Source organism: Canis lupus, chromosome X (genome assembly GCF_048164855.1).
Source record: "Canis lupus baileyi chromosome X, mCanLup2.hap1, whole genome shotgun sequence".
Lineage (NCBI taxonomy): Eukaryota > Metazoa > Chordata > Mammalia > Carnivora > Canidae > Canis > Canis lupus.
The window spans coordinates 79,682,643-79,698,035 of NC_132876.1; the positions used below are offsets into that span (position 1 = coordinate 79,682,643).

The 15,393-nt window shown below is 45.9% G+C and overlaps 1 protein-coding gene across 18 annotated transcripts in view; it reads left to right on the forward strand.

Moving 5' to 3' along the window:
• Window positions 1-15,393, forward strand: part of HUWE1 (HECT, UBA and WWE domain containing E3 ubiquitin protein ligase 1) — a 174,833-nt gene that overhangs the window by 150,798 nt on the left and 8,642 nt on the right. For 13 of the 18 annotated variants that reach the window (XM_072816177.1, XM_072816172.1, XM_072816175.1 and 10 more), the window contains 17 exons: window positions 670-898; window positions 1,542-1,720; window positions 2,007-2,096; window positions 2,255-2,409; window positions 3,943-3,988; window positions 5,457-5,744; window positions 7,158-7,449; window positions 7,645-7,775; window positions 8,298-8,512; window positions 8,602-8,890; window positions 9,028-9,130; window positions 9,847-10,393; window positions 11,275-11,878; window positions 12,565-12,686; window positions 12,795-12,951; window positions 14,170-14,302; window positions 14,592-14,794. In XM_072816177.1, the coding sequence (XP_072672278.1) occupies window positions 670-898; window positions 1,542-1,720; window positions 2,007-2,096; window positions 2,255-2,409; window positions 3,943-3,988; window positions 5,457-5,744; window positions 7,158-7,449; window positions 7,645-7,775; window positions 8,298-8,512; window positions 8,602-8,890; window positions 9,028-9,130; window positions 9,847-10,393; window positions 11,275-11,878; window positions 12,565-12,686; window positions 12,795-12,951; window positions 14,170-14,302; window positions 14,592-14,794 (3,783 nt within the window). The remainder of the gene's footprint in view (window positions 1-669; window positions 899-1,541; window positions 1,721-2,006; window positions 2,097-2,254; window positions 2,410-3,942; window positions 3,989-5,456; window positions 5,745-7,157; window positions 7,450-7,644; window positions 7,776-8,297; window positions 8,513-8,601; window positions 8,891-9,027; window positions 9,131-9,846; window positions 10,394-11,274; window positions 11,879-12,564; window positions 12,687-12,794; window positions 12,952-14,169; window positions 14,303-14,591; window positions 14,795-15,393) is intronic. The other 5 variants (XM_072816178.1, XM_072816181.1, XM_072816183.1 and 2 more) reach the window with 1 other exon arrangement.

Sequence of the window (15,393 nt, forward strand, 5' to 3'; positions counted from 1 at the left end):
CCTGTAAATGAAAAGTTTTTTTTAAAAAAAATGGGTTGTACTACATAATTTTCAAGGTGCCTTCTGTGATTTTCTTTGCATTTTTGTGATTTCCGTCAGTCTTCCTTATGTTGAGCCTCCCTTCGTTTAGCAAATTAAACAATATTTGAGGAGTGCCTACTATTTCCTAGGTACTCAGGATACAGCAGTAAAAGAACAGTCCTTTTCCGTGAAAGGAGCATATGATCTGTTAGGAAGTATAAGTAAGCAGGCGTTACGTTATAGTATGGTAAGAAAGCCCAGACTAAAGGATTATTAAGCCAATCTGTAGAATCAGAGGAAGTGACATCTGGGCCAAGAACAAAAGAACAAGTGAAGAACGGGAAGAGGAGTCTTCAAGGTGGAGGGAGCAGCATGTTTCTGAGGGGCTTAGAAGCATCACTGTGGTTATAGTGTGGAGAATGGTTTGGGAGAAGGTACTATTTAGGAGGCTGTTGCAATATCTAGGTAAGAGATGGTGGCATAAGCTATGGTAGTGTCAGTGATTATAGATGAGTTGTGGGAATGAGGGAGAAAGGACAAAGCTCAGGTTTCCGTGTGAGGAAGTAAGGCCCAGGAGACATGGTTCTGTTTGAACAACCATGGAAGAAATTTTTTTGGCACTGACCCCTTTACAAATTGTCCTTGCAGCAGACATCCCCCCATCCCCAGGAAATATCCCTACCACTCACCCACTGATGGTACGCCATGCAGACCACAGTTCTCTGACACTGGGCAGTGGCTCCTCCACAACACGTCTCACCCAGGGCATCGGGCGCAGTCAGAGGACCCTAAGGCAGCTGACAGCCAATACAGGCCACACCATTCATGTTCATTACCCTGGGAACCGCCAGCCCAACCCTCCTCTTATACTCCAGAGGTGAGTTACATTTGTCCCATTTCTTTGTGGATTATATGTGCGGCCTTTTGGGGAATACCAAATTGTGTAACAATCTTTTTGCTTAAATGTTCTATACATACATGCATCAATCAAGCATCTCATATGCCAAGCACATGACACTTTAAATATAGGCAGGACAGGATTTCTGCCCTCGGGCTTAGAGTTTAGTGGAATTAACAATTTTAAAGTGAGAGAAAAGGACATAGGTGTCCTAATGGTCAATGTACAGGCAATAGGAGATACATGAGAGAGAGATTATACCCTCACAAAGTGCCTGGCATTATCACCGACACTCACTCTATCAGGAACTATGGAATAATATGCAACCTCAGACCAAATAAAGTTCACAAACTGATGGAGTAGTTAGGTAATTAAGATTTCTGCTCAGTGGGGCACCTGGCTGACTCAATCGGAGGAGCATGCAGTTCTTGTTCTTGGGATCGTGAGTTGGAGCCCCATGTTGGATGTAGAGATTACTTAAATAAAAGCTTTAAAAAAGATATATGCTTAATACGATCCAGTGTTAAACATTTCTTAGAGGTTACAGAAAGGATCTCGCAGTAACAGATTACAGGACCCCTATGAATTACAGTGACCCTGGCACCCCACCATCACCCTACAGGTTGCTTGGTCCTTCTGCTGCTGCTGACATCCTTCAGCTGAGCAGCAGCCTTCCCCTACAAAGCCGTGGACGAGCCCGCCTCCTGGTAGGCAATGATGATGTCCACATCATTGCCAGATCTGATGATGAACTGCTGGATGACTTTTTCCATGACCAGAGCACAGCTACCAGCCAAGCAGGCAAGTTTGTGTGGTGAAAGGGAGGGTACAGTTTTTCACATTCTATTTTTTCCCTTCTGAGGGAAAGCAGAACAGTATCTGCCCTGCCTAGAGAAGCGACATTTCGTTGGAGCCAGAACCGCTTGATAATTGAGCCAAGATTAACAATACTTTTACTATCACTGGATATCTGTGATGTGGCAACTCTTGTGATGGACATTGGGTCCTGTTAGAGAAATATGGAGATTTTTGGATCAGATAACACATGAACAAGCCAAGAATCTCACTCTCTTTTGTTCCTCTACAGGGACCCTATCCAGCATCCCCACAGCCCTGACCCGCTGGACAGAGGAATGCAAAGTTCTTGATGCCGAGAGCATGCATGACTGTGTTTCAGGTGTGTGGCAGCTTGGTTATCTGAGCAGTAGTGAGTCTAACACAGCTGGCATGAGTACATAGGAATTGTTGCCTTCATTCACTAGCCACAAGCTCTACCTCTTGGCTTCCTCCCCTACCTCCCTTGAGCAACCTCTGCTCTTTGCTTCTTTGATCCAGTTGTTAAAGTCCCCATTGTCAATCACTTGGAATTCCTGAGGGATGAGGAGCTGGAAGAAAGGCGGGAGAAACGCAGGAAACAATTGGCTGAGGAAGAAACAAAGATAACTGACAAAGGCAAAGAAGATAAGGAGAACAGGGATCAGAGTGCACAGGTGATTTGCAAGGGCTGGGAGGATTCATCTTTGGCTGTGTCTTCCTCTACTTTCGTATGGTTTTTGGCATACACATAGCTCCCATCAGTCATTAAAGAATCCTGGGATGTTCACAATGAACCTGAAAAATGATTCATTCCAAATTCGCCACATATTCACATGTGTTTTAGGGAAAAGAATTCAACCCCAGAGGGAAAATTCCTTCTCCAGTGTCTCTTGCAGGGGAAATCTGGAGCAAGAACTAGAGTGGCTCTGACTTACCAGTCACACTGTGTAGTCTCTACCTTTGGTGACTGCAACTAGACAGGAAGAATAACTGATTATTCCCATGCTCTTGGTGGTTCAGTTCTACTCTACTCAGTGGACTGACTTAGCAAATGTGGGGGAATTTTACCAAGATGACTCCATTCCATCATTTGAATAAGTTAGGCTTAGACTTCAATCAGGAAATACTCCTGCCCTAAAATCATCACCACGTGTCTTTTTCTAAGGCTTGATTTTCAATTCGTAAAATATCTAGCATGACTTTGGTTTGGAAAGAAGCTACCTATTTTGAAACTTCTGGAATGTTGAATAACATTAGCTTAAAAATAAATGAAGTAAAAGCTAATAGAAATATGAAGGAATTAAAAGACTTAAGTGAAAGACTTTATTATATCCCATACATGAAGTAGAAGTTAATAGAAATATGAAGGAATTAAAAGACTTAAGTGAAAGACTTTATTATATCCCACTTAGCAGATTGGATATCGGATTAAGGATTTTGAAAATGTTCAGTTAGGATAGCAAATTTGATGTAACATACTTTTGTATGAAAGTTTTACCAGATAAACACAATAACTATTTCAAACAGATGAAAAGGGATAGAAAATAAGCAAGCCTGGCATATGTGATTTTAAAAGCTGGATTTGACAATTGGGGTACCTGGGTAGCTCAGTCAGTTGAGCATCCAACCCTTGGTTTTGACTCAGGTCGTGGTCTCGGGGTCACAGGATGGAACCCAATGCTCAGCCATTGAGTCTGCTTGTCCCTCTCTCTCCCCACTCTTACCCCTTCCTCACCCATACCTCCCTACTCACTTGCTCTCTCTCAGGTAGATAAATGAATAAAATCTTTAAAAACAAACAACAGCACATGATGAGATGAGCACTGGTGTTACACTGTATGTTGGCAAATTGAATTAAAAAGTAAAAATAAAACAAAAAACCTGGAGTGGACAAAATGAGCCCAAGGAAGGAAAATACATAGAGATGAAACTTAAGAAATTCTTGCTGGTCTCATGATTGTATTTAGGTCATGTCCTGTGCCCAGCCCAGTTCATTATTCAGTCAGCCTTCTGGCAGTTTCCCCTTGTCCCCAAACCATTCTTGAATACAAGTATGTATTAGAGAAACGTTTGCACACTAAAGTGCTCATCTTTCATCTAGGTCATCGAACTCCTAGGTGGCTTATGTGAGCGAGGGTAGCTATTATAGTTGACCCTGTTATATGTGCTTGCAAAAGTCCCACATTGGTCTATCCTTCTTTTTCCAGTGTACTGCATCTAAAACAAATGACTCCGCTGAACAGAACCTCTCAGGTAACTCTACCCCTCCTTTTCACCTTCTTGCTAATTGGTTGGTTCTTTTTCCTGACCCTTTCAAGTAGCTGGCCCAGTTGGGCTGAAGATGAACACTGGTGCTCTGTGGGATGAGGTAGTAGATTGTATAGTTTTAGGGTCATACCCCATCTTGGAGATAACTATACAGTCTACTGTCTTTCCCACGGTGGTACACTTCCCCTCCGACGTTCTCTGTCCTCACTCTGATCATGCTGTGCTGCATGTGTAGCAAGGCCATGTGCCCCATCCCCTTTGGTGGTGCTTCATAAGAGTGCCTGATGGTGGGGACTCCCAAATGCCAGCCCTCAGTGGAAATGAACAAAATAAAGAGGGTTTAATGAGTTTTTCAGAAAGCTGAATTTATTCAGTTTAAAGGACTTTTTATAAAGATTATGTCCTTAGTTCTTTGGTATCAAAATATTTTTATTAAGGGATATCGACAGGCTTCTTTTTTATTTGGCTAAACTAATCTAGGTTTTGGTAACCCTATGTTAGTCTCTTTCTATTTTTTTTCCTTTTTATATGAACTTTGAGTCTGTGGAATCTAAAAGTCTGGGAATATTATCCTGAGCAATCTGCTTTTGGCATCTGTGGGCTACATGGTATTACTACTGTATGTTTTGTATTCTTCCTTCTAATCTTAACGTCAGCTATTTCATGGTTCTAATAACTCGTCCATGTGATATTCTCCCCCACTTCTATTTCCTCAGAACTTCCTTCTTCCCTATGCCTTCTGTCTCTTTTGGCATTTGAATTGCAAAATGATGATACTAAAGCCTACACAGTATTTTTTTAAAGCAGTGAAAATGAGTGGTAGGTGTTCTGGTGCCCCTTAATCTAGCAAAAGGTCTTTGAAAGGGTCTATTATCAGGTAAAATGGCCTTTTGTCTACTGTCCTTGCTAGAGGATTCTGCTCATGCCGGGGTGAGGTAGTAAGTTGTATTGTTGTGGGGTAGGGATTTTAGGCCCCAATTAGAAGATAACTATACAACTTACTACTTTCCCTGGTGTTGGCATATTCATACTTAGTCTTGGCACTGTTACCTCCATCAGAGTTGTAGATGTTCCTTGGATAATCAGGACCAGAAGAAAAGGGAAGTGGAAGAGGATAGGTGATATTTAGGGTGAGGCAAATATCATTATAAAGTGACTTGAACTCTTTCCCCTTCCACCCAGGGCACAGAAAGGATTTAATTCTTATGACCTACAAAGGTTCAGATCTCCAGTTCTTGAGACTAAGATAGCACTATACCTTAGCCCTCATCCTAAGTATACCGGATCAGCCACAAACTATTCCTAGGAACAGTTGTGGTCGGGGGCAGGGATGATAGTCCTACATTACTGGCTGGGTGGGATACTTGTCAGGCCACATGTGCTGATTGAGTGGCTCCCTGAGTTCTTGGCTGATTGTCCCTTAACACCCCCATTGTCATTCTTTCCGAGAAAGATGGGACTCCTATGCCTGACAGCTACCCAACAACCCCATCTTCAACTGATGCAGCCACATCTGAGTCCAAGGATACCCTTGTCACTCTGCAGCCCTCACAACAGCAACAAACACTCCCACCCCCACCAGCCTTGGGAGAGATTCCTCAAGAGCTACAGTCCCCGGCTGGAGAAGGGGGGAGCTCTACACAGCTGTTGATGCCTGTAGAGCCAGAGGAATTGGGTCCCACAAGGCCAAGTGGAGAAGCAGAAACAACTCAGATGGAGTTGTCCCCAGCTCCTACTATAAGTGAGTAGTAGAATTTCAAAATTGGGGTGGGCGGGTGGTATGATAGGAGGAAGAAATGGATATCTTTCTCCTTAACTAGCTCTTTTAACTCTCCTTAGAGAAATAATAGAAGCTCAGGTCCTCAGAGTGGGGTCTCAGCTTGCACATTTGCTTTCTTGCTAAAGTAGAGGCCTCTTCTCTCTGTTCTCAAGTGATAATATACCTGAATGCTTAATGATACAGATGATGATGCCAACAGTTTATTGAGGTAATCACTTTTCCTGGGCTATCATGGCAGGATTGTTACTTCTTTAAATACAACCCTCTGGGGCCAGAAGAGCATGTAACTCTTTATCTTGGGGTTTTGAGTTTGAGCCCACATTGGGGGTAGAAATTATTTTAAAATAAAACTAAACTTCAAAAACAAAAATAGGGATCCCTGGGTGGCGCAGCGGTTTGGCGTCTGCCTTTGGCCCAGGGCGCGATCCTGGAGACCCGGGATCGAATCCCACATCGGGCTCCCTGCATGGAGCCTGCTTCTCCCTCTGCCTATGTCTCTGCCTCTCTCTCTCTCTCTGTGTGACTATCATGAATAAATAAATAAAATCTTTAAAAAAAATTTAAAAAAAAAAAAATAAATAAAAACAAAAATAACCCTCCAAAGTAGGTAGGTTCATGAATAAACTGAAACCCACATGAGATTTTTAAGCCCAAGACCACTCAGTAAGTGATTGAGCTGAAATAAAAATCCAGACCTGTGTGGCTTTATTTTTTTTAATTTATTTATTTATTCATGAGAGAGAGCAGAGGGAGAAGCAGGCTCCCTGCGAGGAACCAGATATGGGACTTGATCCCAGGACCCCAGGATCACACCCTGAGCCAAAGGCAGACGCTCAACCACTAAGCCACCCAGGCATCCCCAGACCTGTGTGACTTTAAAGCTTGCTCTCCTTCAACGTCCTTCAGAGATGGCAAACATATGAACACACACACACAGCTCTCCCATCCTGGCATACGCCATTTATTTCATGTCACTGTTTCCCACTGTTTTGAAGTAGGGCTTCAAAATTCTCAGCAGCATTCCAACAGGGTAAGTTGAAACCTCTTTTACTCTTCCTGCTCTGTACTATGCTGCCTGTGATATACTTTGGAAAAACCTTGAGGTGTAGTAGGTTTTTTTTCCAAGGAACCTTATTTAGATAAACAGAACCATACATATATAAATGATGCCTGCCGGGAATCTGAAAGTAACAGACTCCCTTACCTGGGGCACCTAGGGAAAGGTATTTCATAGGCATACCTGGAGCACCATGAGGATTTGAGCTGAGCTTTATAAAGCATAGGAGATAGGGGGAATATGAGTCAGGCCAGCAAAGAAGGTAGAGAAGTGAGAAATCTAATCTGGCTGCATCTTAATTCGGCCCCCTCTTCTAGGCAGAGATCTAACCTCTCCATGTGACTTCCTCCTAGCCTCTCTTTCCCCAGAGAGGGCTGAAGATTCTGATGCGCTGACAGCTGTCAGCAGTCAACTGGAAGGCTCTCCCATGGACACCAGTAGCCTGGCTTCCTGTACCCTAGAGGAGGCTGTGGGTGACACCTCAGCAGCTGGCAGTTCTGAGCAGCCCACAGCAGGCAGCTCCACTCCTGGGGATGCCCCAACTGTTGTGACAGAAGTGCAAAGCAGGGGTGATGGGTCAGGTGAACCTACCCAGCCCCCTGAAGACAGGTAAGCATTGTGTGAGCAAAAGGAGGACAAGATGTGATAATGGGATTTTGAGCCACATGCATACTTGTTAACTATTGCACATGCTTGGTGCACTGGGGAAACCAACTTAGCTTCTATGAGAAAGGGGTATCATAGGAGTATTTAAAAATGGAAAAATGTTAATATGAAGAACAACCTGAAAATTATTTTCTCCAGCTCTCCCCCTGCATCCTCTGAGAGTTCTTCCACCAGAGATTCTGCTGTGGCCATTTCTGGAGCAGATTCCCGAGGAATCCTAGAAGAGCCACTGCCTTCAACAAGCAGTGAGGAAGAAGATCCCCTTGCAGGTGAGCTTCGTGTGTGCTTGGACCATTCTGGGGTTATTTATTTAGGCTTTTAGTAGCCTTTGGCATGAAAATGCCCACCAAATGATTCCACCCAGATGGAAGGCAGCATATATAATGGAAGCAGGACCAGCAGTAAGGGGGTGCTGATGTTGCATGGCGGAATGAGCCCAGGCTTTGGAGTCAAACAAATCTTAGCTCAGGTTACCCCCTCTGCAGCCACCTACCTTCAGAACTTGGAACCATTATTTCTCTGATCCTCATCAGTACTGAGTGAGGTGATAATAGCTACATGGTAGGGCCTTGATGAAGATTAAGTGACAGTGTACACACAGACTCTAGCACATAACAAGAGCTGTTCTGAGCCTGGGGAAGGTGAGCTTTCTGTGTGTCTTCTGTCCTTTGCATGCAGTGAGGACACACAAGGTTCGTTTCCCTCAAACAAGGCATGGGTTTCTTTATTCCAAGTACATCTTAAGCGTTGGTAGAGACGAGAGTCCCTTCACATCTTGTGCCTCCCCTCAGGTATCAGTCTACCAGAAGGTGTGGACCCCTCTTTCCTGGCTGCCCTGCCTGATGACATCCGCCGGGAAGTCCTACAGAACCAACTGGGCATCCGTCCACCAACTCGGACTGCCCCTTCGGCAAATAGCTCAGCTCCTGCAGTGGTGGGGAATCCTGGTGTGACCGAAGTGAGCCCTGAGTTCCTGGCGGCCCTGCCTCCAGCCATTCAGGAGGAAGTATGTGAGCCAGGGAGGTGGGGGGAGGTAGGGCGGCTCTAAGCCATCTAGCTGTGGGTATGCCCCCATTGACAACCTCTGCTCCGTAGGTGCTGGCACAGCAGAGAGCTGAGCAACAACGACGGGAACTGGCACAGAATGCGAGCTCAGACACTCCCATGGACCCTGTGACCTTCATCCAGACCCTGCCATCAGACTTGCGCCGTAGTGTCCTGGAGGACATGGAGGACAGTGTTTTGGCTGTGATGCCACCTGACATTGCAGCTGAGGCTCAAGCCCTGAGGCGAGAGCAGGAAGCCCGGCAGCGACAGCTCATGCATGAGCGGCTCTTTGGCCACAGCAGCACCTCTGCGCTCTCTGCCATCCTCCGAAGCCCGGGTACAGAGGGAGGCAAGTGGGAGGGTTCTGAAATGTTCAACTTTGGCCACATGAGGCTCTGCTGTTCCCCTTTGTGTTACTGGACCCAGCTCACCACCCACCTCCCCAGTTTCAATTTCCATTTTCTTTCTTTCCAGCTTTCACCAGTCGCCTCAGTGGCAACCGAGGAGTCCAATACACTCGTCTTGCTGTGCAAAGAGGTGGCACCTTCCAGATGGGGGGTAGCAGCAGCCATAACAGGTACCTTTGTCTTTTTTTGACCTTACCATACCACCTCTCACATCTGTTGCTAAGTCCAATTCCCTTAATATATAGGTGGAGAGACTAGATGACCTCTTTAGGATATTGCCTTGATTGAGGAGGGGAGCCAGATCTTTGGACCTCCCCCTTCAAAAAGCCACACTTTTGGGTTAGTGTAGCTACTGTGGACCATAATCACAAAGTAAGGCAAACTGGCGGCAGATGCTAACTGTGGTTGTAATAAGGAAAGTCACTTGCCTAAAGCTTATAACATCTAGGCTGTGGGAGAAGCAAACTGCACCCAACATGCTGAAATGTAAAGGGAGTGATCAGTCCTAAGAGGCAGGCAAATTCCTGGTAGTTTAGAGAAGGCAGAAGTAAACGTTTTTAAGACTTTGAGTGCAATCTGCTTTTACCAATTCATAATACTGACATCATGTGATCTAGAGAAAATCACTTAACGTATTTTGAGCCTTTGATCCATCATCACAAAAATGGGCAGTTCTTTAGTCTTTTCAGCAGCCCCATACCAGCTGGTGTGGAGTACTTGATACCCAGTAGATACACAAGAGGGCAGCTCTTATTAAGAGCCCCTGTACTAGACACCTTCTTGTGCCTCCTTGGAGATATGCAGCTCATTCCCCTTCCCTAGGCCTATACCTAATCCCAAAGCTCTAGCTGAAGTACTACCGTGCTGAAACTGTGCTCTGTTCCAGGCCTTCTGGCAGTAATGTGGATACTCTTCTCCGCCTCCGAGGACGGCTCCTCCTGGACCATGAAGCCCTATCCTGTCTCCTGGTCCTACTTTTCGTGGATGAGCCAAAGCTTAATACTAGTCGTCTACACCGAGTACTGAGAAATCTCTGCTACCATGCCCAGACCCGCCACTGGGTCATCCGCAGTCTGCTCTCCATTTTGCAGCGCAGCAGTGAAAGTGAGCTATGCATTGAAACACCCAAGCTCTCCTCAAGTGAGGACAAGGGCAAAAAGTCAAGCAAAAGCTGTGGGTCAAGCAGCCATGAGAACCGGCCCCTGGACCTCCTACACAAGATGGAGTCTAAGAGCTCCAACCAGCTTTCCTGGCTCTCAGTATCCATGGATGCAGCCCTCGGCTGCAGGACTAATATATTCCAGATTCAACGTTCAGGAGGTCGCAAACATACCGAGAAGCATGCAAGCAGTGGCTCCACTGTCCACATCCACCCCCAGGCTGCTCCTGTTGTCTGCAGACATGTTCTAGACACACTCATTCAATTGGCCAAGGTAAGGAGCTTGAACTCAGCCCTTGGGGATGGAAGAGGGGTGGCAGGCCACAGCCTAGATGAAATCTGAATTCTAAGAAAGCTAGAAGGTCTTTGTTCACTGTTTATAGTGCTAAGGCCTGTATGGTTTCTGGGAGTTGACCAGTAAATTATGGGTTCTTTTATTCTCACTTTTTACAATTTTTGTGCGTTACTTCATTTAGTTATCAAAACAACTCTCAGTGGTCTATATAATTTCTGTTCTATAGGTGACGAAGCTGGGGTGCAGAAAGTTTTTTTTTAAGATTTTATTTATTAATTCATGAGAGACAGAGAGAGAGGCAAAGACATAGAGGGAGAAGCAGACTCTGTGCAGGGAGCCCGATGTGGGATCCAGGGACTCTGGGATCATGCCCTGAGCCAAAGGCAGACACTCAACCACTGAGCCACCCAGGTGTCCCATGAGGTGCAGAAAGTTTTATTGACTTTGTCATGTGGCTAGTAAGTGATGCAGCTGGATCTAGAACTCAGTTCAGTGTTCTTTTTAATAATCATTGCTGCCATCTCTTGAGGGCCTACCTTGTTGCCAGGCACTATGCAAAAATATGTTACCTCATTTAATCTCAACAATTTTTTGATAAAGCATAGGTATGCTCCCCATTTCATACAGAGACTGATACTCAGAAGTTAGCTAATCATCTCCCTACAAAGCCCTTGTTTGTTTCTCTGGGTCACTCCACCATCAGATAATGTAGACCTTATGCTCCCGTATGACATCTCTCCCATGTCACTAAAGCTATTCAGAGAAGTGGAGAATCTAGGAACCAATTGTCTTCACTTGTCAGGAAGACCGATTTCCTGTGTAGACCCCCTAGACCAAGCCTGTCCTCCTTTTGCCGGCAGGTATTTCCCAGCCATTTTACACAGCAGCGGACCAAAGAAACAAACTGTGAGAGTGATCGGGAGAGGGGCAGTAAGCAGGCCTGCAGCCCATGCTCTTCACAGTCCACCAGCAGTGGGATTTGCACAGACTTCTGGGACTTACTGGTTAAACTGGACAACATGAATGTCAGCCGGAAAGGCAAGAACTCCGTGAAGTCAGTGCCAGTGAGCGCTGGTGGTGAGGGGGAAACCTCCCCATACAGCCTTGAGGCCTCTCCACTGGGGCAGCTCATGAACATGTTATCACACCCAGTCATCCGCCGGAGCTCTCTCTTAACTGAGAAACTCCTCAGACTCCTTTCTCTCATCTCAATTGCTCTCCCAGAAAACAAAGTGTCGGAAGCACAGGCTAATTCTGGCAGCAGTGCTTCCTCCACCACTGTTGCCACCTCAACCACATCTACCACCACTACCACTGCTGCCTCCAGCACGCCCACTCCCCCTGCTGCAACCACCCCTGTCACTTCTGCTCCAGCTCTGGTTGCTGCCACGGCTATATCCACCATTGCCGTAGCTGCTTCGACCACGGTGACTACCCCCACGACTGCTACCACTACTGTTTCAAGTAAGTGTGGATGTAGGCTGGGAGCTTTGGGGTATGTACACCCACCTCACTCTCCACTCCCTTATCCAGGTATTCCTCCCTAAATGATAGCAGTCGGCTTGGTTTATGTTTGCAAGAGCCAAATGTGTTCATTCTTGCCCTCCTCAGTCCCAGTTCTCTCTCTCCATCCTCCTCCTCCCCACATACATCTACCCACACAGACACTCGTGAAGACCAGCAGGCATTCACTGAATGTGGCTTCCCTAGGCTAAGCACCAAAGGGAGGAGAGAGAAAGTCCCTGTCTTCAAAGAACTCCCAGCCTTTCCAGCCTGGGTGAGGGAGCCAGTTCCAGGAAAAAGATTAAGAGCAGACAGGATACCATTTGAATCAAGGTGGAATAGCCAGGGTATCCTAGGAAGTAAAGGGAGCGAGCCCTACAGCAGACTAATAAAAAGTACTTGAAAATGGTTTTGAAGAGGGAACTCAGATGATAGGGAAACAGTTGAGAAATGTTTGGGATTCTTTGTCACTTTAGAAAGTATGGTTATGAGAGTCCTTGACATCCCAAGTCATTTGTATTTGGCTTTGGTGGGTGGCTTTTCATTTGTACTACTTTCCCATTTTGAAGCCCTGGACAGTTTAGTGATTGTTTGGTTCTGGCATGTGAGTTTTAGAGGCTTACTATGTTCCATCTGTTTGCTCAAAGCTTCTACAACTACTAAGGCCAGCAAATCTCCAGCAAAGGTGGGTGATGGGGGCAGCAGCAGTGCTGACTTTAAGATGGTATCCTCTGGCCTCACTGAAAACCAGCTGCAGCTCTCTGTGGAGGTGAGTCCGAGCTCTTCTGAATTCCCAAGATTGGGGGAGGAAAGGTGGATGGGAGTAAAGTTTTAGTTCTTAAGTTGAGACCTACCTCTTCTCTCTTCTTTTTCCCAGGTGTTGACATCCCACTCTTGTTCCGAAGAAGGTCTAGAGGATGCAGCCAATGTGTTACTGCAGCTCTCTCGGGGGGACCCTGCAACCCGGGACACTGTTCTCAAGCTGCTACTGAATGGAGCGCGCCATCTGGGTTATACTCTTTGTAAACAGATAGGTAATAACAGAAGTAAAGCATCTTGTCTTTCTGAAACCTTCCACTGAGGTATCACCTCTTTATGGAACCCTTCCCTGAATCCCCAGGTTGAATCAAACTCCTCTATGCTTCTGTAACACCACCCCTGTGCTCTCCTCTGTTGCAACACTGATAATACTGAGTTACCATCTGTTTTCCTCTGCTCATTTGTTCATGGAGAGCAAGGCTGGGCTCCTCTACATTGCCAGTGCCTGGCACATACCTTGTAATCAGGGTTAAGTAAAGGAAAATGAGCACGTGTAGGATCTGCAGTGCTCTTTTGCTTCTCCATTCTGGACACTTACAAGAGCCCTGCAATGAGCCTGCTAAGGCAGCTTCACCACCTCAGAGATGCACCTGCACTTCACTTAGGCTCAAGAATTGGGAGTCCAAATGATACCCTCTGCCTTTGTGCAGTTGTGAAGGTACAGAAGTTATAAGGACACTTGGAAATTGTCTAGTTTCAGTCTTCCTTCCAGTTGTGTTACCAAAAAGAAAATTAAAACCCTGGGTGATAAAGCAATTGAATTGAGGAGTAGAGCCAGATTTTAGCATAGAGTCTGTTTGCTCTCTCCCACCTGCATCCCAGTCATGGATCTCTGTAGATGTCAGCTGCCGAGATCTCATTAGTTATCTCCTTCTCACAAATGTACCTGGAGCTGAGGTGATACGGATATTTATCAGTGTATGACCCCAGGATATTCTTGTTACATGAGAACTATAAGGTTCTTCCAGAGGAAGGAATTTGATTACAGTCTCTGTCTTTTCTTGACTCCCAGCATTCAGCACCCATGGGCCAGGCAGTGTCCCACCTACTCTACTGTAGTTATCTGCTAATTCTCAAAACAGCCTTGTGACATTAGGCAGTATTAGTCTCAATAATTATTAAGATGGAGAAGGGAACTGGGAGAGGGGGTTAAGCAATTTGTCGGAGATTACCACAAAAACTAATAGTTTTTCCTCCCTGCACTGAGCTGCATTTCATGTAGATTCAACAGATTCTTGAGGGCAAGGTACATTGGTGGTCTCTGGATAGTTGGTCCATGAGGACACATAGTAAGATGGAACAGAATTCCTGCTCACTCCAGATTCTCTGCAACTGAGCAAAGATAGCCTGGGCAGGTTTCTTAGAAAGGTTTGGCTTCCAGCTGCTTCACTAGGGAAATCTCTGAACACTTGCTGGCTCCTCTGCCTAACCAGGTACCCTTCTGGCTGAGTTACGGGAATACAACCTAGAACAGCAGCGACGAGCCCAATGTGAGACCCTCTCTCCTGATGGCCTGCCTGAGGAGCAGCCACAGACCACCAAGCTAAAAGGCAAAATGCAGAGCAGGTGGGTGGTTACCACCCATTTGGCTGTGGGGCTGGAATCTGGGGTATTCTAAAAAGTGGCTCTTGCTGGTTTCCTGGTGGTTGTTTTGTTGTTTGGGTTGTTTTAATTTTTTCCTTTCTGGTCAGATTTTCTTATATGTTCTATGTATACTTGATCTTATTTTTTCCCACTTGTGGGATTTCCTTCTGAGATTCTTTAACCCTCTGATTGACACCAAAAAGCCCTGCTCGCTCTGGATGTTTATGCTTTGATGCTATCAGTATACGCAAGCCACCTCTACACTATCCAGGTTTGACATGGCTGAGAATGTGGTAATTGTGGCATCTCAGAAGCGACCTCTGGGTGGCCGGGAGCTCCAGCTGCCTTCTATGTCCATGTTGACATCCAAGACGTCTACCCAGAAGTTCTTCTTGAGGGTACTGCAGGTCATCATCCAGCTTCGGGACGACACACGCCGAGCTAACAAGAAAGCCAAGCAGACAGGCAGGCTAGGTATGGAACTGGAGTGTCCAGTTGAGGGGCAGGGTTGGTGGTGGCAAACTCCAAGTCCTTGGAGGGCAGGACTTAATGTCATGTCTCCATCCTGCTTGACCTTTCCAAAAAAGGAAGTGATGATCCTTTCCTAGACTGTTGATGGCTGCGTTCTGTATCTCACTCAAGCTGTCTGCATAGGAAATTCATTAGGGCAAGTGAGAAGTAAGGGGGAGGGAAAATCTGGCAAAGAAATTGGGGACAGATCTTTTGTTGAACAAGATTTAAGGCACTGAGCGTGTCTCCTTTCTGCCTCTTTGATCACTCCTAACTAAAACATTGCAGCCATGTTGCCTCTTCTGTGGCCTGCCAAATCCTACCTCTTTCCTCTTGTCCCACAAAACCCTCTCCACCTGCCACTATCCATCTGCCTAACACCATGTCCCTTGCCCTTACTTGTAATGGTAGCTCTTAGTGCCTGGTGATGAGCACTCTGAAGCTGCCCTAGCCAAAGCTCAAAGATTTCAACAAGATGCCCTGTGGCAGCCCAGGAGATGGGAGAGAGAATATTGGGCATTCCCTCTTCCTGCATTTTATACCTTGCCTTCTTTTTTCTTTCT